The sequence below is a fragment of the Pipra filicauda genome, unplaced genomic scaffold (genome assembly GCF_003945595.2).
Source record: "Pipra filicauda isolate LSUMZ 115617 unplaced genomic scaffold, ASM394559v2 scaffold75_size2874737_pilon, whole genome shotgun sequence".
NCBI lineage: Eukaryota > Metazoa > Chordata > Aves > Passeriformes > Pipridae > Pipra > Pipra filicauda.
Window position 1 is genome coordinate 973,309 of NW_024104931.1, and position 27,999 is coordinate 1,001,307.

Below are 27,999 nucleotides of genomic sequence, written 5' to 3' on the forward strand. Positions count from 1 at the left end.
ACTCCAAACACAGGGGTATGAGTTTAAACATTTATTTAAACAGAAACTCCAAACCACTCCACCCTTTAACCTTTCAAAAAAAGACAACGACAAACTAGTTTTCAGCCAGTGTCAGAGCACGCATAAGTTGTGTTCCACTATAACAACTCAGGAGCAACACTAGCAGGAGACCAACACATATGGAGCTAGCACTGCATGAAGGGGAGAAGCAAAAAGGGTTTGAAACTGCTCAAAGGCACTTCTGCCCACTTGCCTTTCCGTATTCAGCCCGAGACGAAAGTGCTGGCTTTAAACTGCTTTTTTTGTTGCGTAGCTGGCTGGTGTGATATCTGTGGTCTGTAACAGGCACAACCTGGATAGTGTGAATCCTCTAAGGCACATATGAGATTGCGGAGCACAGGGCATCCTCTGTCAGGAACCCTAATCCTCCACTAGATCCAAGGGGAATCCAGTCTGTGCACCTAGCTTCCCAACTGCAGAGCATTGAGAAATGAGGATAGCAGTGCACTGCAGGAGAGCGACTCCCATCAGCTTGGTGCTTGCTTATTGGACATGGCTCAGGCTCAACTTTTCACTCCTCAAAGGCACTGCTGCAATGTGACCAACAACCCTTAAGCTGGGACCCTGACCTGAGAACTGGCTCCAAGGCACGTGGGGGAAAGGAGAGCAGAGTCACAAGGGCAGCCAAGCACCATGGCCGAACCAGGGTGCCTGACACTCACACCTCCCAGGAGGGCTCTCCTCCTGTCCCGCCTTTGGTAGCAACGGACAGGCACACTGGTATGATCCTTGCCCTGGACACTGCACTGGAGAGAACGCACTTGATTCAGCTCCAAGACACTAGCAATAGGCATCAAAGAAGTATTTAAGGAGCATTAGGTTACAAGCAAATGGTTTGGTATCCACCTCTAGAGACAAATGGGGAACGCTGAATTCCCCAGAACAGTCTCTCAAAAGAAGTCTAGCAGAGGTGACAGGATAACCACCTCCAGTAGACCTAAGGCAATTCTAGTAGCATGCCATTGATGAGGATGTTTTAAGCCTGATGAAATCACAACCCCACTCTCACAGCAAAGGTGAGAGGAACTCAGAACTCCTTAGAGGCTTCACGTAAGGCAGGGGAGGCTAGCTGCTCCCAAGGATCTTACCAATCCCATAAGCTTACTAGAAAGTCAGTTTGCTAACAAATTTAAGGGGAATAAAGTTAACCTCATTCTCTAACAGAAAATGAGGAAATCTTGAGCATCAGACCATACCTCTCCCCATCTCCAATTTTCTTGGGAAAGCCTCTCACTTTTTAAAGGAAGGTGAATTCCAGACAGAGATTTGATCATTCATGGTCATCGGGGAAGGCTGCATACTGTGACCACTGCATTAATGACCTATTCTGGGTAGGAAACGGCATTCCAGCTTCATCAAAACACTTCAGTGGAAAAACATGGATTCTTCCCACACCCACAGAGAGTGTAGGCATAGGGGCTGAACAGAAAAGAAGCCAAGCAGGGAGCAGCTACAGGCTTGTGCCAAGAAACCAGAAACTCTGGCACCCAAACCAAGTTGAACAGCTGGAGCAAAAAATGGGTAACTTAGTCTGAGCGCCAGACACTTGGCGTCTGGTTGGGAAGCAGGTGGTCTGAAACTAAGAACTAGAGATCCCACCTCAGACAGTCCCTGCTACTGCTGTGGGAAACGGCACCTGATTCACTCATCTTGGTGCATTGCCTGCAAGGTGGAAAGCCCTCAGCGCCCAGAACAAAGCCTTTTAAACTCTGTCTATACAGACCAGTGGACACAGCCATATGACCAGAAGCTGTGCCTCGAGGCCAGGGGACATGCTGTCTACCATTACCTCCCTAAGAGGAACATCTCCACTGCCTCCAGAATGAGACGTTCGCTGGTCCCTCTGCCCCTGAGCAGAAGGAAGCAGCCTCACCGGCAGGGCCTTACCATGTGGTAGGGAGAGGATCCTAGCCCTTCACCCCTCTGAAGTGAAGGTGGCGGGTCTTAGGGTTCAGCCAGCTTCAGTACAAAACATGTTTCCTCCTCTCATCTAGAGGTGCAGTGATGAATACTGGGGTCCCAAAGGCAGCTCCCAGAAAACAGTGAAACAATGAAAGGGCCACAAGCTGCTACTGGAGCCATTGCCATAATGGGGCCGTTCTGCCTCACGTGTAGAATTGACAGATTAGGTATACAAAGAGGAGCTGCTGCTGCTTCAATCACTGAGCTGGCCTAGAGCTCAGGGGCCCTTCCCCTCTCAAACTCACTCCTAGTTCATATCAAACGTACATGGGTGCTGCTCTGGAGCCTCCGGCCTCGCTCCTTGTCTGCGAGTGACCTGAAGCCAGGAAAGCCGCTCTCTGCATTCGGTTAGTGTGCTGTGAAGTTAGATGGATCCCAGTGGGCTCAGGAGACTAGAGGCTGGAGCGGCACGAGTCCGTTCCCAGGAGACACCAGGAATCTGAATCCAAGTCAGGTTTCGGATCCACTTCCACCTCCTCTTTGGCTGTCTGTGTTCCTTTGGAATGAACTTCCACCTGCCAAAACATGCAGCAGTTGCCCAAACAGTTCTAGGACTAGCTGCTAAAAAGCTAGAAGTTATACAAGGCACAGTTTGTATTCTCCACAGCCATTTGGGACTCTCTGACTACCCATCCCTTCTCATGAGGAGATATAAAGAGGAATCCCAAGTCCCTCAAAGAATGGGCTGTCCTCATAGAAAACTCCTTCTTGGCTTCATTCCTGTTTTGCTACTACCAGAGGCAGCATCAGCTGCTCAGTCCCCGTCTCCCATTCTGCCCTAGGAGAGGCGGCTGTTAAGAGCTGCTTCCCTCTGCACAACCTCCACAATCTACACAGGAGCATGATGAACCTTGAGCACGGATGTGCACCCAAGTGACGGACGCTCACCTGCTGCATTCCCTCTGTCCCCCTACAGAACCGCTGGAGTTGGGCATTCAGACGAACGGTTTCCTGCTGCAGCTTCTTCTGATCTTCCAGACACTGTAAAACCAGGCCTCGGAGGTGCGTCACCTCCACTTGCAGAGCGCTGCACATGCAGCCTGCCACAGGAGATGCATCCTTCCCTTCACCACACGGCAAGGTTGGACTCAGGCAAGTAGGCTGCAGAGACATGGAGGGAAGTCAAGCCAGATTTGAGCGCAAGGCCAAGAGTTGTATATGCCACAGGAAAAAAAACGTGCCCAGAATGTCATCCCAGCTTGTTTCCTGACTTCCCAAACTTCTAGTAGACAAGGTCAGCAAGCTACTAGTCATTCTGTCTTTACTACAAAATCACTAGCTTCCTCCTTTTACTGGGAAAGTTGTTCCTGTTCTCCTATCACCAAAATCCATCTGGTTTAACCTCCTTTCCCTACACATGGGATCTGTGCCTCCTCTTGGCACAGAAAACTCCTGGAATAAGGTAGTCTCACAGGTTGTAATTTCTCAGTGATTTTCTATATCAGTTCTTCCCATCTCACAGCAAATTCAGCTTTCTAAATTTCTATCTTCTGGTAGGCTTCTGGGCCCTTGGCTTCTCTTTTTTTTAACAATTGCATTAACGACATTTTTCCACAGAACTGGCCTCCTTACTTTAAATCTGACCAAGCCCCAGCGTTGTGTTCCAGATATTTGTGAACTGTTCTCTTTGCAGCATCATCTCTGATTATCATCAGCCCTCTTTTCCTCATCCAGATGAATTAGGCCAATCCAACAGCCTCTTTCCAGCTCTCCCCATAATTTAAACATTGCCATTTAAGGTCCCCAAGAGCTTTTAGCCAAGCATTCACTTGGATAACATTACCCAGGGCTCCGTTTTGGGCTTGTTTAATCCAACAGGTTCCTCAGAGGCTACTTTGAGTCCCTGAAGTTTCTGGTAAGGAAGAGTCTCCTTCTCAGGCTCTAAAGATGCCATGCTCAGAGGAAAGGGGCTGTCAGGCATGGGGATGAATTCAGCATTCTCCAGCTCCTGGATACACAAAAGCAGCACTGTTAGGCCTTGCCAACTTCCTGCAGCTCGTTTCATCTTCTCAACAAATGCACCAACACCCTCTTGTGGTTAAAAAGGCAGCAAGGCCTTAAGGGCTCCCCGTTTTAAGGCATTTCTGAGACACCACGTTACCTTCCGCAGCCAACCAGGGCAGGAACTGCTGTCAGCACTGCTGCCTCCCTTAGCTTCTGAGGTGCTGATCCAGCCCCCCAGCTCACGATCAGCTTCCATGGTTCCCCGAAAGCCTCCACTGGGGTTCGGGGTTTCTGCTTCCTGTTCATTATCCTCTTCCTCTCCTCCTCCAGTTGTGCAGCTCTGAGCCACTAGCAAACAAGAGTGAAAACTTTATACTTTTCCCACCTCTGATATTCCTGCTGCCAAACCCCAGCTGGAGCAGAGAAGATGCAAAAATTTCTGCTGTAGGGTCATGGTGAGGGCACATGATAATGGTGTCTCCCTCGACACTCCCTGCAGGCCTCCCCACACGGGTTTGTGTGAAGCAGTCTTTTGCAGCTTCTTGGCCCCAGCCATCCCACAAGTCCCAGAAACTGGACTCCAACTCTCCAGCAGCTGCCTTATCAGCTTCCCTTATCAGCTCCCTTCAATGAATTCCTCTCAGCTTTTCCTTGTAAAATTGAAGTTCCACAACTACAAAGGCGTCTCTGCACCATGTTCTTTCTCCTCTGTTTCAGTTGCTGCTTTCTAGGCTTTGGGCCCTCCCTTCCCATGTACAGCACCGACTTGATTTCCTCCCTTTGAGCTCTTCTGTGAGGCCTTTCAAACACAGAGAAACTATGCTGCAGTCCCAGACTGCATCCACTCAGGACTTAAACTACAGCTCCCCAGGGCAGGTTACTCACCAGTACCAATGGACAGGCCACTGCTATTGGATCGGATTGTTTTAGAGTTCAACACCTTTTCTGCAAGGAGAGAAGCACGGTTTCAGTTGAGTGCCACATAGAAAGAAGGACAACTCCTACAAAGCCAGTGTTGCTGGCCTATAGCTCAGAGCAGCTTCCCACATTCCCCTCAGCAATTTGGCCTGTTCCCGAGCAGGATTTATACTCTAGGTCCTTGCAAGGGATACATCATCATAAACAAGATCCCAAACCTTCATCCTAAACTTATACTTACCAACAATGATGATGGTGTGCCAGCCACGGCAGGACAGGTCTGGAACGTGATGCAATGATCCAAATATTGGTCGAGGCCACGAGGTACAAATATCTGAGCCATGAGCTCTCTCAGTCGATGTCATTGCCAGACGCCCATTCCCACCGTTACCCCAAGCAAAGATATGGTTGTCTGAGGAAAAAGAAATTCAGGGGCTCAATTCCCTCCCTCCTTCTTGGCATGTAATTGCTGTAAGAATCAGCCTCTCTGCTGTTAATGCTATCCCAAAGTATCTAATCCATCAGCTCCATTTTGCCAGTGGGAGAACAAACCAACAACAAACCTAACAGGCAGCCACTAAGTCAGCACTCTGCGGCCCCAGGGACAGCAAATACTTGGTGCTGCACTGAGACAACTAACGAGGCAAGACAGTTCCATTCTAGGAGTACTTATTTATTTCAACACAGTGCCGTGGGGGTGGTCTAGGAAATGCTCAGTGGGAGCCAGTTAACCACCCTGCAGATCAAGCTTAAAGTAACCCACCACAATTCGGCAAAGACCCACTCACCGTCAGTAGCAGCTATGGTGAATTCATCTCCACACGAAACCCTGATCACCTGCTTACCCCCCAAGGGGCCTCCCAGCAGGTTAATTCCCAGGTGCTTCTTATAGTCCCCAACACCAAGCTGTCCACACTTGTTGGAACCGAAGGTCAGGAGGCGGCCTCGCTCTGAGAGGAGGAATGAGGAGACAGTCACAGCAAGGGCCCAATGTCAGAAGCAGCCATGCATACAGAGAATGAGCAACAGCCCATGACCAGGAAGGACTCTACTGAGCAGCCAGCCAGGCTGGAAGGGGACAGTGCCAGCCAAGAGGAATGGGTTCAGCCTGGAAATATCTCCCCGGTTCCTTCTCCCACTATTTCCTTTTTCTGATGCTAGGCGTTGAGACTCCTCACAGCCCTCTGACTGATGTCACTTGGGCAAAGCCTGACTTGGTCATAAATGTTTCCTCCGCTAGCCCAGAGCATGAGTCTTCCCAAAACTTTTTTTTTCCCCTTTAAAAAACAGAAGGCTGATGTTGCTGCTTCAGCTGGCCAGGAAACAATACTGCTGAGAAACAGGAATCTTGGGTTCCTGGAGCAGGCATGAGCCTTGCTACCAAGAACACAACCCCTAGTGTGAACCCCCTGGCTTCTGTCAAGGGCAAAGTTGATGTAACATAACTCAGCAACCAGCATTCACTTCATAACGCAGAGGGCTCACCATCAATGGAAGCTGTGTGTGTCTTCCCTGGAGAAATGGTACGGATCTTGTAGAAAGACAGCTGCTTGGCCAAAGTGAGGGAAGTGGCATATGGCACCTCACAGTATGTCTGAGAAAACACACGTGGTAAGCACAGAGTGAAAGATTACACATTTATCTGCTAAGACCTCCTCAAGTAGGTCCTGGCAGACCACAACATTAAACCTAGACAGTCCCAACACAGGTATGGTAAAGAACTGCCAGGATCCATATCACTGGCTAAATCACCATAGAGCAGCTCGCTCTGTTTCATTACCTCAGATCTGACATAAGCCCACAGGGCAGACAGGAAACTGAGGAACAAATTGCCCCTCCTACAATCCCAGTATCCATTGTCTTGGACTGGAATTAAAAAATTGGCACGAAGCTAATGAACGCTTTGTCACAGGACCTCCATTTCCCCATATAATACTGACTGCTGGGAGCTGGAGCCAGGAATCCAAATGCACTTACATCATGGTTGATTATCCCTGATGTGCACTGATTCAGGCCCAGCTTGTTGAATTCGTTGAGTCCACATGCCAAGACTTTGCCTGTCTGGGTGAGCAAGAAAGTTCCGTCACAGCCACAGTGAACGGACACAATGTTTAAGGTCTTTGGAACATCCACCTATGTGAAAGAAACATATCCCAAGAAAATAAAAATCCCAACACCTACTACACAGGAAGCTGGCACATGGAAAACATACAGGGTTAAAGCAGTGGTACAGCTAGTCTGGACACTGACAATAACAAATGCAGTTATTTTGAATGAAAGCGTAAGAGGATCATAAAGTCTGTAGCACACTGAAACTCTGGTCACAATGTGGAAATTCAAGGCAGACATCAGTGACCAGCACAGGAGCCAGAAACATGGTACACAAGCATCCTGGTCAGCTGGGGTCTACAAGCACCAGACCTAGTTAGGCAAGTAGGGCTGTGTCTGTGCTGTGTGGGTGTGATACTGGGCACATCTTTATAGGTTTCTAAGCCCCAATAGGTTAGAATACTTCAATTACCCCCAGTATTGTAGTTCAATAGGGTTTTACTTTCAACTAATCTTTAACTCATTAGGTCAAATTCAGAGACTCCCAGCAGCTGCACTGCTGTGAGTTTCCTCTACAGACCCCACGTATGCCATTTGGTATTTCCCACTATGATTTCCACAACATTAAGCTAGTTTTTCTAGTTCAATCATGGAGATTCATAGCAATGAAGCTCTAAGTCATGATGCTGTCTGGTTTGGGAGTGGTATGCCCCTCTGCCATGATCTCTACGGGTAAATGAAGAAAAATGAAGTGAGGAAGCAAAGTTAAAAGCCTCACAAACTCTATGGTACCTCAGAAAAAAACCCTGAGCCTCAGAGTTAATATTTCCAAACAGCAACTAATTTGGATTTATATCCAGGCATATTTTGAGAAGAAGTAGTCATAGCTCTACCTTCTGAGGGGTGTAGTGGTCTTCTTCTGAATCCAAGCCCAAGCGCCCTGTGTGAGTGGAAACACTGCAGTTAGAAATGGCCTCACAAAGTGCCCATCCCAACCCTAAGAACTGGTATTGTCTCCGCACAGTCCAAAAGAATCTCCCTACAGAACTACAAACCTGCTGCCTTACATTCAGCATCACCCACCAATCCTCAAGGGAATCCAACGCCACTCATAGAACCACTGTCCTACACACAGGGAAGCCAAGAGGCACCCTAGAGCCTCCCAGAGCAAAGTCCTAAAGGCTCAGTCTCCAGATCCCTATTTTTACACGGAAAGAAAACCCCAAATAAACAATGTTCATAGAATCATAGAATCATAGAATCGATTGGGTTGGAAAAGACCTCCGAGATCATCGAGTCCAACCCTTGGTCCAAATCCAGTCCATTTACTAGATCATGGCACTCAGTGCCACGTCCAATCTGCGTTTAAAAATCTCCAGGGATGGTGAATCCGGGCATGACACACCAACTTAAATTTCCCCTGGCGGAGCTTAAGCCCGTGCCCCCTTGTCCTATTGCTGAGTGCCCGAGAGAAGAGACCAACCCCCACCTGGCTAGAACTTCCCTTCAGGTAGTTATAGACGGTGATGAGGTCACCTCTGAGCCTCCTCTTCTCCAGGCTAAACAACCCAGCTCCCTCAGCCTCTCCCCATAGGCTTATGCTCCAGTCCCTTCACCAGCCTTGTTGCTCTTCTCTGGACCCGCTCCAGCACCTCAATATCCTAACTGAGGGGCCCAGAACTACTACTCCCTCACCAACGCAGAGTACAGGGGAAGGATCACACGCTATTTTTGATACAGGACAAGATCCCATTGGCCTTCTTGGCCACCTGGGCACACTGTTGGCTCATGTTGAGCTTCCTGTCAATTAGTACCCCCAGGTCCCTTTCTGCCTGGCTGCTTTCCAGCCACTCTGTGCCCAGCCTGTAGCGCTGCAGGGGGTTGTTGTGGCCAAAGTGCAGGACCCGGCACTTGGCTTTATTGAACTTCATCCCATTGGAATCAGCCCATCTCTCAAGTCTATCCAGGTCCCTCTGCAGAGCCCTCCTGCCTTCCAGCAGGTCGACACTCCCTCCCAGTTTGGTGTCATCAGCAAATTTGCTGATGATGGACTCAATCCCCTCATCTAAATCATCAATAAAGATGTTAAACAGGACTGGACCCAACACAGACCCCTGGGGAACACCACTGGTGACCGGCTGCCAGCTGGATGCAGCTCCATTCACCAGCACTCTCTGGGCCCGACCCTCCAGCCAGCTCCTAATCCAGGAGAGGGTACACTTGTCCAAGCCATGGGCTACCAGCTTTTCCAGGAGTATATTATGGGAGACAGTGTCAAAGGCCTTGCTGAAGTCTAGATAGACCACATCCACAGCCTTCCCCTCATCCACCAGGTGGGTCACCTGATCGTAAAAAGAGATCAGGTTGGTCAGACAGGACCTGCCCCTCCTAAACCCGTGCTGGCTGGGTCTAATCCCTTGTCCATCCTGAAGGTGCTGTGTGATTGCACTGAGGATGATCTGCTCCATAACCCTGCCAGGCACCGAGGTCAGGCTGACAGGCCTGTAGTTCTCTTCCCCCAGGGGATACAGGCAGCCCTCACCCAGGTGCCGCATGACACACCTGCACCAAGCCACTTTCTGGGCAGGCAGGCTCAGTGCCTTCAGGCTTCGAGGAGACTCTACCTACCGTACTCTCCACAGCCCCACGTGTACACTTCTCTGTTCCTGGTCAGCACTGCCACGTGGTTATCTCCACACGAGACTTGCTCCACAGGGTTAGTAAGAAAGAAATCCAGCTGCAGGGGCTCAAGCACTTCAGAGCCATAAGCCTTGTCAACACCGATGCATCCATAATAGTCTGAGCCAAAGGCATACACTTGGCCCTCATCTGAAGGACACAAAGGAAAGCTTAGTCAGCACACAGAGCTTGTGTTAGGCTGCATATTAACCTCTTAAGACATGGCCAGAGCAACCTCTTTTCTGCAATCATCCTCTTTAGTGCACAAGAATGTCATCAGGATACTAAGGAGTCCTTTCTTGGTCATGTTAAGATGAATGATCTTACATGACAACCTGCAGCTATTTCAGTGTCAAAAAATCTTTGGTCGGACCTGCAAAGTTCTTTAACAGAAACACACAAATTCATCCTGTGGCTTCCTATGTCACTTCACTACCACACAAAGCATCTAAGCTTCTCTCTGTAAAATCTCTGCTTTTCCAGCACTGGCAAAATAAACTTGAAACTACCTTGCTGAGAATCATTTGCATGAGTAAAGCCAGATTCAAATTCCTCCATAAGAGACATCACAGCTAACACATCTCTAAAAGTATGAGCAGGGTTAGAACTAGAGGCAGCTTGCAGGACTTGAGCACTCTGAACTGAACAGCAAATCCCAGACACACATCCTCTTTCATCATTGGATGATTCTTTCCCTACACAGTCCAAAAAGAGTTTGAAACACATCTACATTCTTGACGGCAGGCTATTTTGTCTTTAGTATGAGCATACGTGGAGGCAACACGTTCACTGGTAAAAGCAGGGACTCTGCACAGCCACAAGGAGCTGTACTAAACACCCAGCTTCATCATCAAAAAGGAGCAAGCACATCCTTAGGAAAACACCCATCCTTCCTGGGAGTCAATATCTTCCTCTGTGTAATGATGTTGATCTATCTCAAATGTAATAATGTTAACACTATCCCCAAAACTGAGCGATGAGTAACATATGGGGCTTTCTCCATTGCGCACAAAGCTGCTCTGCTACTCTTATGGTGAAGGCAAACACCTCCACAGCACTGCAAAGTGAGGGGACTTGTCAACGCCAACGCATCCATAACAGTCTGAGCCAAAGGACTTCCAGCTCTCACCTGTGATGCACACTGTGAAATCATCTCCACAGGACACCTGGCGAATGGCTTTTCCCTGAAGCTTCTCAACATGCTTTGGCTGCCGGTAGGAAGCTCTGTCTCCATGTCCCAGCTGCCCATGCAACTTGGTGCCTCCCTGCATATTCTGCAAGACAGAAATATCTGGTGAGGTTACATATCCACAACCCCAGAGATGGTGCCAGTAGTTACAGCACCTCAAACAAACAACAGAAGACAGCAAGGAACATGAGAAAGTGTGGTAGCTACTCTAGGGAAGAGACTATGTGGCACAACAGCAGGCAATGTTCTCAACGGTAGCACAGGCTTCCAGGCAGTTATGCACTAACAAGGAGTGATCCAGTCTCAGGTCACCAGCTGGTGAGGAATCCTTTCTCACCTGCAAGGCTACAGAACGCTCTCTGCTGCAGGGCTGAAATTCATCCTTCAGCTTTTTGACCTACTTTTCTAAATCCTAATGGCTGCAAAGAAATGCATAATGTGAAACAAATGTCACTGAAATGGCCCGACCTAGCAATTATGCAGGAAAAACAAACCAAATAATGTTGAAACTAAAACTAAAATAGTAATAGCCAGATGAAAGTTTTCAGTGGCCATTCCTGCAAGAAGATCCAGCAAATTACTTCAAGTTTCTCTCCTTCCATTTGGATCTCTTTCTTTTCTCACTAACCTACCAGTATTTTCTAACCTGTCTTAACAGATTTTGTATAATCAATACAAAAGCTCATGGAAGCCTGGAAATACAGAATACCTCCATGTCACTGACCATCTAAGCCTGAGATGTTTCAAGTGTTGTTCAAAATGCATTATATGCCAACACTTTTAATTCACTCTAAATTATTACAGAATTTCCATTCATCATAAAAAGCAGAGTTGTTTAGTATAAGACATCTTTGCTTTCATCCACAAGTTGCCTCACAGATGACATCCATATTACAAAAAGGTCACTCAACCCACCTATTCTGATCTTGGAAAACCCTCCTCAAAAACACACAAAGCCAACAGAGCATCACAAAGCCTCCAGTGCATTTCTAGTAGTCAGGAAAGGAATGAAGCGATGTTTGACTTAGTGTTTGGGCCTACAAGAATACCACCTACAATCCTCAAGTGCACAGTCTCCAATACCCTTCCTGTCACAGTGGAAAACTCTCCATAACCCACTTGCCTTGGGAGACTTGGGTAAGTCCCGACTCAGATGGCCTCACAGTGTCCCCTACAATCAGATTTCTCACTTTCCAAGTTTCCTGCCCATCTGATTCTGAGAGGCTTGTGAATGATCAGCAGTGGACCTGGACTCTCCTTTCCCACCCTTACCCCCTTCCTGCAGTTTCTCTCACTTACCACCCAGGTGTAGAGCTCCTTCTCCACTGTCACCACAGCGAAGTGAGTGTTACCAGCACACACCTGGCGCGCACTGCAGCCACTTTTGATGGCATCCAGCTTCTGGGGGGTGGACTTACCACCCCCCCAGACATACACCTCACTAGTGCGCGAAGTCACCACTGCAATGGGAGCCTCGTTCATGGTACTTGACCTGCACAAGACCCCCCCGATAAAACACACGTGCTTTTAATAATGAGTTTGCATTCATTGTCATCACTCATTTTCCTACTGTTGTCTAGCAGTTTCCTCTTCACAACCACTCATGGTTTTTATTTTCACAAATTGTTCTTCCAACAAACTGAACAACCCATAAACTGGGACAACTTCACATAAAGTGCTCAGATAGTGATAGTACTTCCAAATTTATGAGGAAAAATTGGTCATATTCTATCTGACAAATAACAGAAAACCAGCTATACATGTCACAGAAGCTACCTGCTTCGCAGAGCAACTCTGCTTACAGTTCCTTGCTGGGAACTGTGGAAAACCTCTGCTCTATCAAGTTTTATGGAAGATACTTTAATAGTCAACATTTGGACAGTCATATTCCTCCTGCTGAAGGGAATCTGTGTGAAAGGAGTGATCTACATTACACCTTAGATATGCAGGCTGTAAAGATTACCTCCTCAGTAGTACAGGGTAGAGCTGGATGGGACCTGCTGAGATAAGGCTCCAACCTTACATATTAGCAGGATATAAAAGGCAGAGTAAAACATGGGACAATAACCATGTGACAACTGTGTCAAATTCCTGGCATTCAGTGATCTTCTAAACTACTGTTCCATTACAGTTGTCTCAGGCTAATACTCGGAGCAAAGTTCCTCTCTAGGGAGCTGTTCTCTCCATACTTCCTTTCAAATACATGTCTAAATAATTACCTTGGTCGCTTATTTGGCCCATTAAGCAGCGTGACTTTCTCTTCCATTTCCCTGCCAAAGGAGAAAAAGCATTTTAGGAAACAGCAACATTGCCCAATGCAATTTACTGACAGGCAGCACACACGGACTGCTTTCCTTTCCAAGAAAATGCTGCTCCCTCTTGGAGGAAATGTGGCAGCTGTTTACCCGCTCGCAGCAATACAGAGTAACTAGGGCAGAAGTAATGTACCACACAGCTAACAAACTTCGAGAAGAGCTGAGGGCAACAAACTACATATGTAACAGAATATGGCCAACCAATACCCATATTGCACAGGAATAACCATAAATGGCTAAATATTATCAGGATTTGGGCTTCTAACAGTGCAAACAGCAAGACCAAACTCAAACTTTGCTGACCACCAAGTAAAAGAATATTGGTATAAAGGACAAAGTCTGCCATTCCCAAAGCAACCAATGTGGGATTGAAACAGCCCAGAATTATGGTCCACCTTTCATAAAATGACAGTGTGTGCAGGCTGATGGTCAAACTAAGCTAAAATGGGCTTTCAGTGCAAGTCTCTCCCAAAGGGGGAGGTGACAAAAGGAGAAAGTGAGAGCCTCTATACTGCATGATATTTTGAATACATATATTCAAAATGGCTTTTTCCAATGAACATAGGAGGATCTCTGAGACCGTTCCTTCAGAGATTTGAAGAGAGGGAACCAGCATTCCTCAAAAGGGTCTCAGAAAAGAATGCCTCAAGGTTCTCAGTACAACAGCTTCCATGACAAAGGATGTAGAGACCTTTCCCACCTTACCCATGCAGCAACAGAACATCAGGTCAGAAGACTGTAAGAATGCACTCCTCTCCTAAAGAGGATGAAGTACTTCAATAACTGCCTCACTAGTTCGCACAAATCCTCCCGTTTTCCCTGACACCCACCCAGGTTTCAGGCAAGACCATCTGATTACCTTCTGCGTTTGCTGAGAAGGGGATGTTCAAGCAATTCATCTGCAGTGGGTCTCTTCTCTGGGTCCTGAAAGAAGGAAGCAACCACTAATTCTCTGGGAAATACTCATAATCTATAATAAAATCTTGGTCCAGAAGACCTCATTCAAGTCTGCATGGACCTCCTTCCCTGACGACCTTCAGAAGGGAAAGGAATTAATTAAAATATTTAGAATTAATAGGGATAAATGCCACGGATGTGCAGGAGGGACTTCCATGCTCTGAAGGTACTATGTTTGCTTTCACGAAATTAATTCCCCATGGAAAGGCAGAACCCTAAGAGACTACTGAGATGATACTTCCACCTTGACAGCACTGCATTCAAAAATAAGTGCTTCTGCCAGCCCATTCAATAATTGTCCTCAGAGTAAAGCCAGCAGCCCTCCAGAGCCTGCAGGACTGAATGGCACCTTGAGACAATGCTTTCAGAGGACTGGAGAAAGCCCAGCACTAGTGATGCCTCAGGCCCCACAAAAATTACCCTGCATCGACAACCCACATGCTGAAACAGGCATGTCATTCCCCTTCAGCCCTGAGTTCCACGGCTGAGGCAGCTGGGAAAGGGTGTCTGAAAATTAAAAAGTTTACCAACCTGATCAAGGCAGGAATTCACCATCTGGATCAGCTCCCGGGAGTAGACAGTGGAATCGACTTCCATGGCGCGATTTCCCTGTACAATCTTCACACAAAGGTTCAGGGGATTCTAGGCAGAAGCCAGAAAGCAGCCGTAAGGGAATTGAACTGGACAATGTGTCCAATGGGGAGAGATCCTATTATTTTCTTCCTCCATCTCTGATCAGGACATATCTCTCTTCTTCCCTGCCTAGCAGGTTCCCTAGAAACCTAATTATAACTCCTGCAGAAATGGTACCTCTGATAACCAGGACTTGGTGGCAAGACCCAGCTTCCCACCAAATTCTCCAACACTGCAAGGAGGATAGGCTTCTCTCTGCATGGAATCTCCTATGCAGCATATTGAGAGAAAGTCAGGGAAGGATGGTATTTTCATATCGTGTCTTTCAGGGTTACAAAATCTTGCATTATGGCAACTAGCACATTTTGTATTCTGCATCTGGTAAACCTGGACTGCAGACAAGGATGGGTTTGGCAGAAGCCAGAGAGGCTTCTGCATGAAGGCAGAAAGGTGACCTGCACGAAGGAAAATCATGCAGAAATTTTCTCTGGCTATAGCTGTCACTCTTGGCCACTGTTTCCTTAATCAGCAGATTTAAACAACAATGAAAGAAAAACATGACTTAAGAAAGCTATGAGCCAAGTATGAATCTTAGGATGAAAAAAAATAAGGTTACTTAATCCATCCTGGTTGGCAGACTTACAGTAGCATCAAAGGTCCTCTTCAGAGTAAGCAGCTCAAAGATGACACAGCCCACAGCCCAAATATCTGATTTGAAGTTGTATTTCACACCCTGGCAGAGTTCTGGGGACATGTAATATGGAGTTCCCACCAGCTAGGAAAAATAACATTTAAAAATCAGAAGTGACCCAGCAGCCTTCAATTCAGGAGCTCTGTATCCATCACATTCACAGAGGACCATAAGCATCTGAGCTAGACACTGCTCTGACACAGCACTGAAGTGACACACTCCACCAACGTTCTGGAGGGGTGGGAACAAGCACACTTCTTCCCTTCTTATCCACAAGCCTGTTCCTGAATTTCTTAAAAGATCCTAAACACCTCTCTACTCAGATCCTGATGTGATACATATTTCTCAACAGAGCAGTCATGAGAACACAGCAAGGACTTGCCCCTCTCTTAAACATACTATATTTAGAAGTAATCAGGGCCTTACATACTGACCAGGCATACAGAAACTCTAACAAGAGGTTGAAGGAAAAGGTAGCCAGCAAAGCTTTCAAATACAGATGTCAGCCTATGTCTATGAAGCCACTCTGATCACAAGACACTGCCAAGATAAAGGCTGCTCTGTGTCAGAGGGGTTACTTTTGGGTCGGTATGTAGAAAGCTGGGTGGAATCTCATCTGAAAGGCTTTCACTTCAGAAGTGGTCATTCCTGAACAATTGATGTAAAACAAACACCCCCAACACACAAAATCCAAAACCCAGCACCCAAATACAGAAAGCCTCCCAGGTACTGCAGAAATAGTGGCATAGCTCAAAGTTACAAGGAGACACAGAACAAACATGGCAAAGGATGTAAGAATGAAGCTTCCAGATGAATGAAGCTCATTCTTTAGCAAGGAACTAGACAGAAAAATAAAATGAGGAAGACACAATTTAGAAAAAGGGGAAATATTTATAGATGCCCTCTTTTCAACTCTCTCAGCAAACCTCCAAGGGCTACAAAGCCTTTGCAGTTCACTGTTTACCTAATGGGCACTTTCAGAATCTGCCATCTCCCTTCCATTTCCTGTTACACAGTGTGATAGCTACAGAGCTCTGTGAGTCCCAGCCACAGGAAGGTTTAGAAGCCCAGACAGCTGGAGTATCACAAAGAGAACTAGGATACTGCACCCAAACCCTTTTTAAGCCAAGGATAATGTAAGCTTTCTATAAGGCACAGACATATTTTCTCTATCTTTCTTGGTAAATGAGAGAAAGAATAATAAGTTAAGAAATCAGTGTTTAGTAAGCAAGATGTAAACATTCTACAAAATCACAATTTTACTGTTACAATTACAAATACTGACAACATGTTTTGCACTTATTTCCTAAAAAATTACTTCCAGCTTGCCACTGGTCATTAGATCACAAATTGAACAACTAGCCCAGAACACGGTCAGCATATACAGAATGAAATCCAGCTGAAAGTGCGTAGTTCAAAATTTTTCATATGTGAAAAAGGAAAAAAATGCTTGTGGGTGTAGGTGTAGATGATCACAGCCAACACAGGCAAAAACAAACCTTGAAATTCACAGCACAGACCACATTTTTTCTGAAAGCCAGAAGGCCATGAAAAGCATGATGAAACAGAAGTGGTTTTGCTGCAGTGCAGCTCAGCGACAGCTTTATGCAGTAGCCTTGAATTACCACTTACTGTGCAACTGCAAAATAGTGCTCATGTTCTGAAGGAGGACTGGCAAATATTTAACTACACATCCTAGCAGAACACCAACACCTGGCATTAAATCTAATAATACAGCTTGGTAAGGGGAAGTGTGAGTTGGCTTGTGTCCTAAACTATAATAAAGGTCTTTAGGAGATAGGAGCTCCAGACAATGTCTCCCTTTCCAAGCCTAACGCTCACTACAGAAATTAATGGAGCTGGGAAATCCAAGCTGAGCCTGTCAGGTGCCTGCAATACAGCTTACCCTGTGTCACATTTCTGGCTGTGAAAATGCTTTCTGGTAGGGTCTGGAACAAAGAAAAGCTTGACAGCCTTCTGGTAGAATTAATCTCTCCTACAAAGCTTTGCCCCCCTCCAGCAGCATTACCAATAAGCCATACACCTGGTAACCATACCAAGCGCTGTAAGTGCCTTTTTTGCTTCTTTGCAATTCAGTTCAGAGACTGAATATTACGGAGATAGGAGATGTGCCTATGAAACAGGGCAATGTCAGGCATGCACATCCAAGCTATTTCAGATCCACCTGAGGCAAAATTTACCTGTTAGCCCAGCAGCATGACAAAACTAATTTTATTTGTTAAGCTGGCCTTAACTAGCCCAGAAGGAGTGCACTGTTCTGATGTGACTACACTGTTGTCTCTGTATGTTCAGCCAGCACTGCCTTCATATTAAACAGATTCACCTTTGGAAGTACCATGCCTAGGGGAAAGCAGGGCAGTGCTCTCTAGCACAGCTATACTGGCACCATTCTGTGCCCACAGAGGCACCTATCTTTAGTCTACTGCTGCTCTGCAGAGAGACAGACCTCCAAAAGGTAATCTGGGAGCAAGGATAACTGCAGCTTGTAACACATCAGCAAATATGCCAATGTTAGTGAGATAAAGTTAGGAAGTGAAGTTGTAGCAAGATGAGGGTCAGTATCTTTTCCCAGGTAGTAAGTGACAGGACAAGAAGAAATGGCCTCAGGTTGTGCCAGGGGAGGTTTAGATAAGATACTAGGAAAAATTTCTTCACTGAAAGGGTGGTCAAGTACTGGAAGAAGACAAGAAAGCAGCTGAGTCACTGTCCCTGGAAGTGTTAAAAAAAATGTGTGGATGTGGAACTTGGGGATGTGTTTTAGTGGTGAACATGGCAGTGCTGGGTTAACAGTTGGACTCAATGACCTTAGATGTCTCTTCCAACCTTAACAATTCTATGATTCTATAACATTGAGGGAAATTGAGGGGAGAGGGAAAGGAAAATAAGAGAAAGCAAGCAGCAAGAATGTACAGCATCCCTGGTCTTCTGCAAGGCATGCAGAGATGAAAGAAAAACAAAACTCAATTTGTGTTGTGAAGAAGGCAGATACTCACAGTCTCAGCCATAGAGTACTCAGAGTTCAGCTTCTTTGCCAACCCATAGTCTCCCAATTTAATCAGGTTTGCTTTGGTTAGAAAGATATTTAATGTCTTTATATCTCTGAAAGTAGAAAAAAGAAATGCAAACACTCAAATATATTTGCAGAGTTCAGTCTTCCACACATTACTGTACCTTTCCCCCAAAATGAAGTACTTGCTACTCTGCCAGCACTTGCCTTCACACACACACACACACACACACACACACACACAGAGTTTTCCAAAGGCAATTTTACCCCAAATACCAGGGCAGAAACTGCAGTTATACAGGTTTTATCACATTTCCCACACAAATACAACACAGTTTAAAAAGCTCAGTCTTCAAAACCTATGTAAAGGCCACAGATCAAAGATAGTTCTTTCCCCCCTCTCAGTTTCTTCTTGTATGAAGGTCATGAAGCAGGTCTTATTTTTCCTGGTTTTATAAATAGACCCAAGCCAGAAGTCGCCGAGCTCACTAAAAACATAAATGTAAGTATGAATATGTATGTATGCAAATATAAACACACACATGGAGGGTGTGAAACAGATGCCACTCTAGAACTTCAGCATAACGTCCTTACCCCTCAAGAACAGTGCTTTATAATATGACATAGGATTCTAGCCCATGAGTTGGCAGGGCTGATTAAGAAGGCTTTAAACTAGGTTTGAAGGGAGCAGGAGATAAGACCAGGCTTGCTAGAGATGAGCCTGGAGGCAGCATGCCAGTGTTGGGGATGAAATGGATAGCCCAGCTGAAGTGCATTTACACCAATGCACACAGCTTGGATAACAAACTGGAGGAGCTGGAAGCCATTGCGCAGCGGGAAAGCTATGGCACAGTTGCCATCGCGGAAATGTGGTTGCATGACTGAAGTGTCGCAGTGGATGGTTATAAGCTCTTCATAAGCGAGAGGAAAGAGAGGTGTGGTGTTGACGTGGCTCTGTACATTAGGGAGTGTTTTGACTTTGTAGAGCTGAAGGATAGTGATAAGGTTGACTGCCTATTGGTGAGAATCAGAAGGCCAACAAGGCAGACATTCTGGTGGGAGTCTGTTACAGACCACCCAACCAGGATGAAGAGGCAGATGAGATGTTCTATAAGCAGCTGGCTGACGTCACAATCACTAATTTTTGTGGGAGACTTTAACCTGCTGGATGTCTGCTGGAAACCTGACACAGCAGAGAGGAGGCAGTCCAGGAGGTTCCTGGAATGTGTGGAAGATAACTTCCTGACACAGCTGGTAAGCAAGCCTACCAGGGGCAGTGCCTGCTGTTTCCAAACAGAGAAGGGCTAGTGGGAGATGTAGAGGCTGGAGGCCGTCTTGGGTAGCAACCATGAAATGATTGAGTTTTCAGTTCTTGGTGAAGTAAGGAAGGGAGTAAACAAAACCTCTACCTTGGACTTCTAGAGGGCAGACTTTGGCCTTTTCAGGACACTGGTCCAGACAGTCCCTTGGGAAACTGCTCTTAAAAACAAAGGGGTCCAGGAAGGCTGGACATACTTTAAGAAGGAAATCTTAAGAGGTGCAGGAACAGGCTGCTGGAGAAGCCGGCAGCCCATGGCTTGGACAGATGCACTCTTTGCTGGGTTAAACTGGCTGGATGGCTGGGCCCAGATAGTGGTGGTGAATGGTGCCACATCCAGTCAATAGTGGGGTTCCCCAGGGCTCAGTATTTCAGCCAGTCCTGTTTAATATCTTTATCAATGATCTGGATGAGGGGATTGAATGTACCCTCAGTCAGTTTGCAGACAACTCCAAGTTGAGTGGGAGTGTTGATCTGCTAGGGGGTAGGAGAGACCCTGCAAGGAGGATCCGGACAGGCTGGATCCACGGCCTGAGGCCAGTGGTATGAGGTTCAATAAGGTGAAGTGCCAGGTCATGCACTTCGGTCACAACAACCCCATGCAGTGCTCCAGGCTGGGGGAAGAGTGGTTGGAAAACTGCCCATCAGAAAAGGACCTGGTAGGCAGCTACGGACATGAGCCAACAGTGTGCTAAGGTGGCCAAGAAGGCCAGTGGCATCCTGGCCTGTATCAAAAATAGCGTGGCCAGCAGGACACAGAAATTATTGTCCCCCTGTACTTGGCACTGGTGAGACCACACCTCGAGTTCTGGGCCCAGTTTTGGGCCCCTCACTATAAGAAAAACATTGACCTCAATGCTGGAGCATGTCCAGAGAAGGGCAACAAAGCTGGTGAAGGGTCTGCAGAGTAAGTCTGATGAGAAGCAGCTGAGGGAGCTGGAGTTGTTTACCCTGGAGAAGGCTCAGGGGAAACCTTATTGCTCTCTACAACTACCTGAAAGGAGGTTGTAGCCAGGTGGGGTTGGCCTCTTCTCAGAGGAAACTAACGACAGGACAAGAGAAAATGGCCTCAAGCTACACCAGAGGAGGTTAAGGCTGGACATCAGGAAGAATTTCTTCAGTGAAAGGGTTGTTAAGCATTGGAATGGCCTGTCCAGGGAAGTAGTGGAGTCACCATCCCTGGAAGTGTTCAAGAAACAACTGGCCATGGCACTTAGTGATGTAGTTTAGCTGATATGGTGCTGTTCAGTCAAAGGTTGGACTCAATGATCTTTGAGATCTTTTCCAACCTTAATGATTTCAAGATTCTATGACATACTATGCCCAGAAGACCAAAAGGCTGCTGTCCACAAAAATGCTGAACTCCAAAATTCATTGAAAACACTTTCTCCCTGACAGAATAATCTATATGTAGTTTCACAGATTAATATAAGAGACTGTCAATGGAAAGGAAGCCCTCGCTGTATGACATGCTTCCCATGGCCAACACTTCATAACACTCTCTTTTCCTAAAGTACCATCAGCAACTTCCAAGTGTAAATCAGGATAACACCAAGTAATGCAGCACTTTGCATTCATCCACCTGGGGCATCACAAAGTACTGGGTTACTCTGACAATGTCTGCAGCAGAAGGAAATCACTGCAAACGTTTATTGCAAACGCAATTCCTTATTATGGAAGGATTTAGGGCCACACATGTCCAGACGTGGTAAGCAGGAAATCACTGCAAAGCAGAACAGACATGACGTCTGCTTCAGGTCAAAAACTCAGGTGCTACTTTGCTGAGTATAGGACACCAATCCTTCATTAGCAAGGCTTGCCAATTACCAAAGATTCAGAATGGCAGCAACCAGGATGCTATCCTACACAAAACATCCTCACACACCTATGCCCGTAACTTAGTGCAGCACACAATCCAGCTGTGCTGGAAGTGGCTGTCTACATGTGTGACACTGCCCAGAACATCATAGCCTCCTTGAAGCACACATAAGCCATGAAGTTTACTGCTACCAAACACAAAAGGGCAACAAAAAAGGTAATTAGCTACACATTAAAATCTCAAGAGTCACTGTCAAAAAAATTACCACTACCAGCTAACAGACTGGACTGCTTCCTTAAATAACATGCCAAAGAAATAAGATTCAGCCAAATGCAGGACAAATCTTTGTATGGTTATATTACAGCAATGCAGTAACATGAAGTTTTCATCACTGTTATCCTCCGGGAATTATAGAGGGATGTACATATTGCCTTGAAGCCATTAATTGTGAAGCAGGTAGGAAGTACCTTTGGCCTGTGGTAACTGCCCTTCCTACCCACTTTAGCAAACATCATTTGTGTGTTATAGCAATAAAGGGCAAATTTACTTCCTTCCTATATGGATAAACTCTTTATTCACAAAGCTGCAACCCCATTTTTAAATACAAGGTTTCCTGCACCTTTATCACAACACAGTTTCTAGCCCAATAAAATTCCTTTACAGAAGTGGTACTTAACACCTAGGCAGTCCAACTACACTTTGGAGAGAAGCTCAGTGCTTGCTTTAAACATAGAAGCGAAGGAGTTCTTCACTCACACCCATGAATCGCACTGGTTACCTCAGCTTTGCTGCATTTGCTTCACTTACCTGTGAAGAATTCCTGCTCGATGAATGCAGCTCACGGCTGATGCAATTTGAAAGAGATACCAAACCACCATCTGCACAGATACGAATATAAGTATTATGTGAGGCTCAAAAAAAAAAACCCAAAAAAACCCACCACAAAACCCCACATGTCCCTGTCACACCTGTCACACTGAGGCACAGCAAGAGGGTCTGGCCATACCATTTAGATGCTCTTTCAAGAGTATGAAAATTTAGAATTTCCTGTTTTGGAAATCTCTGAAAAGATATTCCAAAAGGTCAGTTGTGCTACTGCCATTCATAGTGTCTGTCTTGACAAGTGTCACAGAATTCAATAAGTGAAAAGACTTGGAAATGACAACTAATGACCACATGGGAAACATCTACAGTTGTGCTCTCCAAAATACGAATTCTGACCATTTAATATTGTCCGTGAGCCAGAAAGCCTTAAAAGTCACTATATAAAACAAGTAAGTGTAATCATTATTCACCTCAGCATGTGATGAAAGCAGACAGCAAAAAACCAAGTTTAAATAAAATAAAGAAAAAGAAAAGAGCAAGAAAGATTCAAGGAAATTACTCTGAAAAAAACCTACAAAATGGTTAAGAAGGGAGAGAAATCAAGTACCAATTAGGAAGAAACACAGAAAGAGGTTTTAAAGTTAAATGTTTGCCAAGATGTTAAGGTGATGAAAGCCTGCTCTCTTTCATTATTCCTCCTTTGGAAATATGTACTTCTTACAGACAGTCAAAAAGGAAAATAAGAAGTTTTGGACAGTCCATAAATGCTCGCAATATTGAACATGAGAGGAAGGGTGCCAGCCCCCAGATAAACACAGAAATTCCCTACCAGCATTCTGGAAAAAATTTTGTAGAAATACTCAAATAACTACACAGATGCCTAGAACATTAGGTCAGCCCCACTGCTCCCTCAAACCAGTCCAAATTACCTCTTCTTCAAATAACTTCTCTTTCTGTCGCAGAATCTTATCGTAGAGGTTCCCCCCTGTAATTACAAGTTAATGAAAAAGATAGAGAGGTTAATGGCAGCAGTTACTTTGCTCAAGTGCTGCTGGGAATACTCAAATCCCCTAAGAGATTTGATCAACCACTACAGCTCTCTCTCAGCACTCTTCACTTAAACTGGACCGGTACTCACAAAATTAAGTTCTTCCACCTAAGAACTTCACTGGCGTATTTAAGCTTAAGCAGAGATGATTCTTTAACACCACCATTTATACTCTGAAAAGAAAATCAGTAAGCTAGGCTAGTAGTCCCTACTTTTTTACCTGTAAGTGCTTCTTGGGGTATGTAAGCATGTACAACCTGTACAACAAATCATGTGAGATGGTCCTCCTCAGCATTATATATAAATAAATAAGAAAAGAGAAATAAAGCAATTTTAAGGTCAGAGTAGTCCCTGAAAGCACTATTTACTGCCTTTCCCGACTTACTGTCCAGCTCTGACCTGCCTCTCTTTCATCTGCCCTGCCAAATACATGGATGCAGAATTCACAAAGCACTGACAACAGCAGCACCACCAAAGAATCTTCAGAGCACCTCATAATTTCAAGACGGCAGACTGAAAATCAAGGACAGCTAAAAGAAACAATGCTGAGGGCTGCAGGTAGTGAGACTGTCAGATCAGCATCCAAACAGTAAATCCCAAATCTCTGATCACATCCTGTTGCTATTCCAGTTCCCAATTATCATATATTATGTCCTAACAATAACAGATCACCAGGACCTTCCCCATTCCCACAGGTATGATGCAAGACAGCTTTTGGCTGTATGATTTCCATGGGCCTGTCAAGTGCTCCCTGGCCAAAGCAGATCACAATGGCTCCTTTGCCTCCTTGAGGAACTTATTTCAGACTTTCCTGTTAGGAAAATGTTCCTAATTAAGATTCCCTTCACTTAATTTCTTCTCATTCAGCTTTGCTATAACTTCTCAACATTTCTTTTTTCTGCCCTATGTTCACATTTGCAAACTATCTACAAATCACTCTTCACATTCATAATTTAACCAAAATATTCACGTCTGCCTCTTCTTATGAACCTCTTTCCTAGTGATTCAGACTATGCAGGCTTTTAGTCAATTCTGTTCCTCATCTCTCATTTTTTCCCATCTTTTTTTACAGCTTTTCTGAACCAAAGAGCATCACGATAGGTATGACATTGCCAAAATCCTACACAAGGAGTCAAGTTAGCTCCTGACTCATATAATCAATACACATATACAAAAATCAAACTAATTTACTATTTGTTTTATCTAATCACATCTAACATTCTGACATATGTTATTCTCTCTTCAACGAATGTATTTTATAGGATATTTCTTCCCAAATCTATTTCAGATGTATTCACTGATGTTGTCCCATGGTAAATCCAAGTGTTATGGTACCATGATACACATGGAACTAAAGGCAAATAAATCAATAACTTGGCTTCCTGCTCTGTAAAATGGGGGCAACATTTACTCAAATTTGAAACTATTTTCTAGATCTTCAGAAGAGATGTGCAAGCTAAACAGTAAAATCTTTGGATTCTGAGAAGTGTCTGACAGTGACTAGTCTACCCTTACTTTAAAAATTACTCACAAATTATCTTGGGCTTGTACACTGTAAAAGAGGTCACAGAGACAACTATTAATGTACTGGCAGAACCATTATGCATAAGTCCAACTAAGATTCCCTCTTTCTCATGTCCCTTGTTCGGTACCTTAAGGCAACGAAGGCTGTATACTCATCTCTTGGTTATTATCCTGAAGTAAAACAGCTTAGAGCATTAACCAAAATGTGCACAGACATCGGTCCTAACCAGCTTCTCTCTGTCCCTTCCAACAAATTTATAATGGCCCCAAGCATGCAGTCTTTTCAGGGCAGATAAGTAACTCACATAGAGAGAGTACCCCTAAAATAAGAGGTGCCTCAAAGAGCTAAGACTCCCCTACTCTTGCACTGGACTCCACCCTGCATAAGAACAAAAAGCAGAGAAGCAAAACCAGCTTTAGCCAACCTGCCAACCAGGGTGTTTAACACCCTTCAAAAAGACTTTGCACAACTCTTGTGTTCCCCAACCTGTTCCAGTGAAGACAATCTAAGGCAATAACAAGATGATAGACTTTTCCAGCAAAAACAGGTTCTGCTGATGAGCCAAAACAATGTAAGCCCTATACATACACTGGACACTTCGCTAGGGGAGCTTACTCATCCAAATAGGAACCACACTGCAGTTCTAGACAGGTATTCTGTTCCAGCAGTATTACCTGTATATGACCTCCTCTTCCTGCTGCCTAACAGCGGCTGCTAGTCAGAACCTCATACCAAACCCTTCTATCACTCTCTCCCAGCTGGGACTGTTTCCCCTGCAAACTCCAAACACCACCACTTGAACTGGTTTTGGATGGAATTTTAAAATTTTCGCCACCACCAGAAGGACCCAGTTTATTGCTGTTTTTTTGTCTTGTTTTAATAGTAAATGTCGAAGCTGAAAGCAGAAGACAGGAAAAGTCCTGATTGCAGTGTGACAGGAGATAATTAAGATTAATTATAAACCTATTTAAGTGACACAAAAAAGTGACTGCAAAAAACAGTCCTGCTCTGTACCAGCTGAGAGGCTCAATTATTCTCATGGTCTTTTCCCACTGCCCACCCAAAACAGCATAGCGAGGTGCACCAAAGTGTACATTACCAATATCCCACTTCTTCCACTACATCAGCCATTCAGAAGACTCAGGAAATCATTTGCTGCCTGAACTGACTGCACTAACTACTGGATTTCTTTTTTTGGCACCTGAGACACAAATCAACAGCGTTCTCAATCTCTTTTTAAGGAAGTACACAGCAGAATTCACCTCCACTCCTCTGCTCCCCAGATACCCCCAGGGATACTCCCTGCAAGTTCTACAGGAAGGCGACCCAGAAATGTGGCAGGTGCCTCTTTGTAAATGGGAGCAGGGATCTCACCATTACAGTACTCCAGCTCAATCAGCAGCGTGGTGTTATCCATGAAGTGATTGTAGTATGCGATGATGTTCTCATGCTGCAAGAGGGCAAGGATAACGATTTCGTTCAAAGCATCACGACGTTCCTTTTCTGACAGCCGGGTCAGGTCCACTTCTTTCCACACTACAAGTGAGTCATCCTGAAACACAAAAACATCTTTTAATTAAAAACACACTGCTCTGAAGACAACAGTATGTGCCTTTATAGTAGGAAATTAAAATTTCAGGGAAGGTAAAAGACTTTCTTGTCTCTTACAGATTTCAGACAAATATTCTTCACAACATAAGTTTTGAGGTTTGCTGTTTGTCATTAGAAATACCGATGGCCTGAAGCCATCTTTCTAGATGGCCAACACTCACTGGGGGGGGGGAATAAACAAAAACAAAACACCAAACCAAGGGAAAGACACAGAGTTTTATTTCAATAAAAGCTAAACATACTCCAGTTCAATAAAGGGAGAACAGTGTATTTCCAACCTTATAACTGCAGGATATTGTACAAGACCATAAGCTGTCACAAATACTACAAAAAAAAAAAGCCTAAAGAAAAAAAACAAGGAAACAAGAATAAATTTAGTTTGCCCCTGTTAGGCCCACCCACATTGTCAGGCATGCTATGAGTGATCTGTTAAGTGAACAGCTTTCACTTAGAACTGCCCAAGCCATGACGCCTCAGGGCGGCCAGAAAAAAAAAAAAACTTCCCTTGGCAACTAAGTCAAGCGCTTTTCTTTGACAGCCGCTAAAAACCTCAACTACAATTGAAACTGGATGGGATCAAACCACTTGGGAGCAACAGGAGGACTGGCTTTTCAGCCTGTCTCCCCTGATTATGCTGAAACACTGAGCACGTGGGAGAGTTACCTGTATGAGATGCCCCCACGTTTTCTGTGACTGGAACAAAACACAGAAAAATGAGGAGTATATTAGCATCAGAAGAGTCTCCACATCTCCCTGTGAAACTTCAGGGGACCGAGAGACTGACAGTGCTCAAACGCGCCAAACCCCAGACCCTGTGCCCCTGGACACCGAGGGCTGAAGCTGCCACTTCGAACCCGGGGTGTTCCCAGAGCGGCGTCGGGAGCTGTCACCGTGAGGGCTGCCGGTCACCCCAGGCGGCTGTCGGTGTCACCCAGGGGCCTGTCGGTCACCCCAGGGGCCGAGCCTCGCTGCGGTTCCTCGGGCACCGCGGCCTCCAAGCACCGGACTCTGGCGACCGCCCCGCTCGCCCTGACAGCGGCCCCGGGCCCCTTCGCAGGGGCGGCGGAGCGGGACCCCTCTCCCGCCGCCGGGGCAGCCCACCTACCTCGGTGCGGCGGTACAGGGTGGCCTCGCCGAAGGCGCCGCGGCCCAGGGTGCGGATGGGGATGTAGTGCAGCTCCTCCTGCTCGCCGGGCAAGCCGCCGCCGCCGCGGGAGCCGCCCCTGCCCGAGGACTCGCTGCCGAAGTCGGAGCTGATGGAGTCGCAGTGCCGCTCGTACTCGCCCAACGACATGGCGACGGCGGCCCCGCTCGGCCCGGCGCTCCCTCAGCGCGGCCCCTGCGGCCCCACGGGCTCCATGTCGGCTCCCGATGGCGACCCGGAACCGCTTCCCGCGGCCGCCGCGACCTCCGCGCTCCCGCCCCGCC

At 46.0% G+C, this 27,999-nt stretch overlaps 1 protein-coding gene and 1 long non-coding RNA gene across 4 annotated transcripts; one reads left to right on the forward strand and one right to left on the reverse strand.

The window, feature by feature from the left end:
* Window positions 1–16: 16 nt before the first annotated feature.
* NEK9 (NIMA related kinase 9) lies at window positions 17–27,989 on the reverse strand. Of its 2 annotated transcripts, none has more exons than XM_039389683.1 (22): window positions 27,677–27,989; window positions 26,335–26,512; window positions 23,317–23,372; window positions 22,370–22,440; window positions 18,412–18,517; window positions 15,350–15,481; window positions 14,605–14,715; window positions 13,976–14,040; window positions 13,021–13,071; window positions 12,101–12,293; window positions 10,742–10,886; window positions 9,562–9,762; window positions 7,827–7,873; window positions 6,862–6,945; window positions 6,370–6,478; window positions 5,673–5,834; window positions 5,126–5,296; window positions 4,852–4,911; window positions 4,124–4,314; window positions 3,806–3,970; window positions 2,911–3,123; window positions 17–2,537 (listed from the first exon to the last, which is right to left on the reverse strand). In XM_039389683.1, exons 1-22 carry the CDS (start codon window positions 27,863–27,865, stop codon window positions 2,415–2,417), a joined length of 2,823 nt encoding a protein of 940 aa, XP_039245617.1. In that variant the 5' UTR covers window positions 27,866–27,989; the 3' UTR covers window positions 17–2,414. The 2 variants fall into 2 exon arrangements, with proteins under 2 accessions (XP_039245617.1, XP_027575814.1); XM_027720013.2 differs by having other exon boundaries at window positions 6,862–7,017; window positions 27,677–27,988.
* On the forward strand, window positions 19,598–24,621 carry LOC120324904. Of its 2 annotated transcripts, none has more exons than XR_005566591.1 (3): window positions 19,598–19,679; window positions 23,876–23,993; window positions 24,508–24,621. It is a non-coding gene; the product is annotated as an uncharacterized LOC120324904 (long non-coding RNA). The 2 variants fall into 2 exon arrangements; XR_005566590.1 differs by lacking the exon at window positions 19,598–19,679 and adding an exon at window positions 21,907–22,018.
* Window positions 27,990–27,999: the final 10 nt, after the last annotated feature.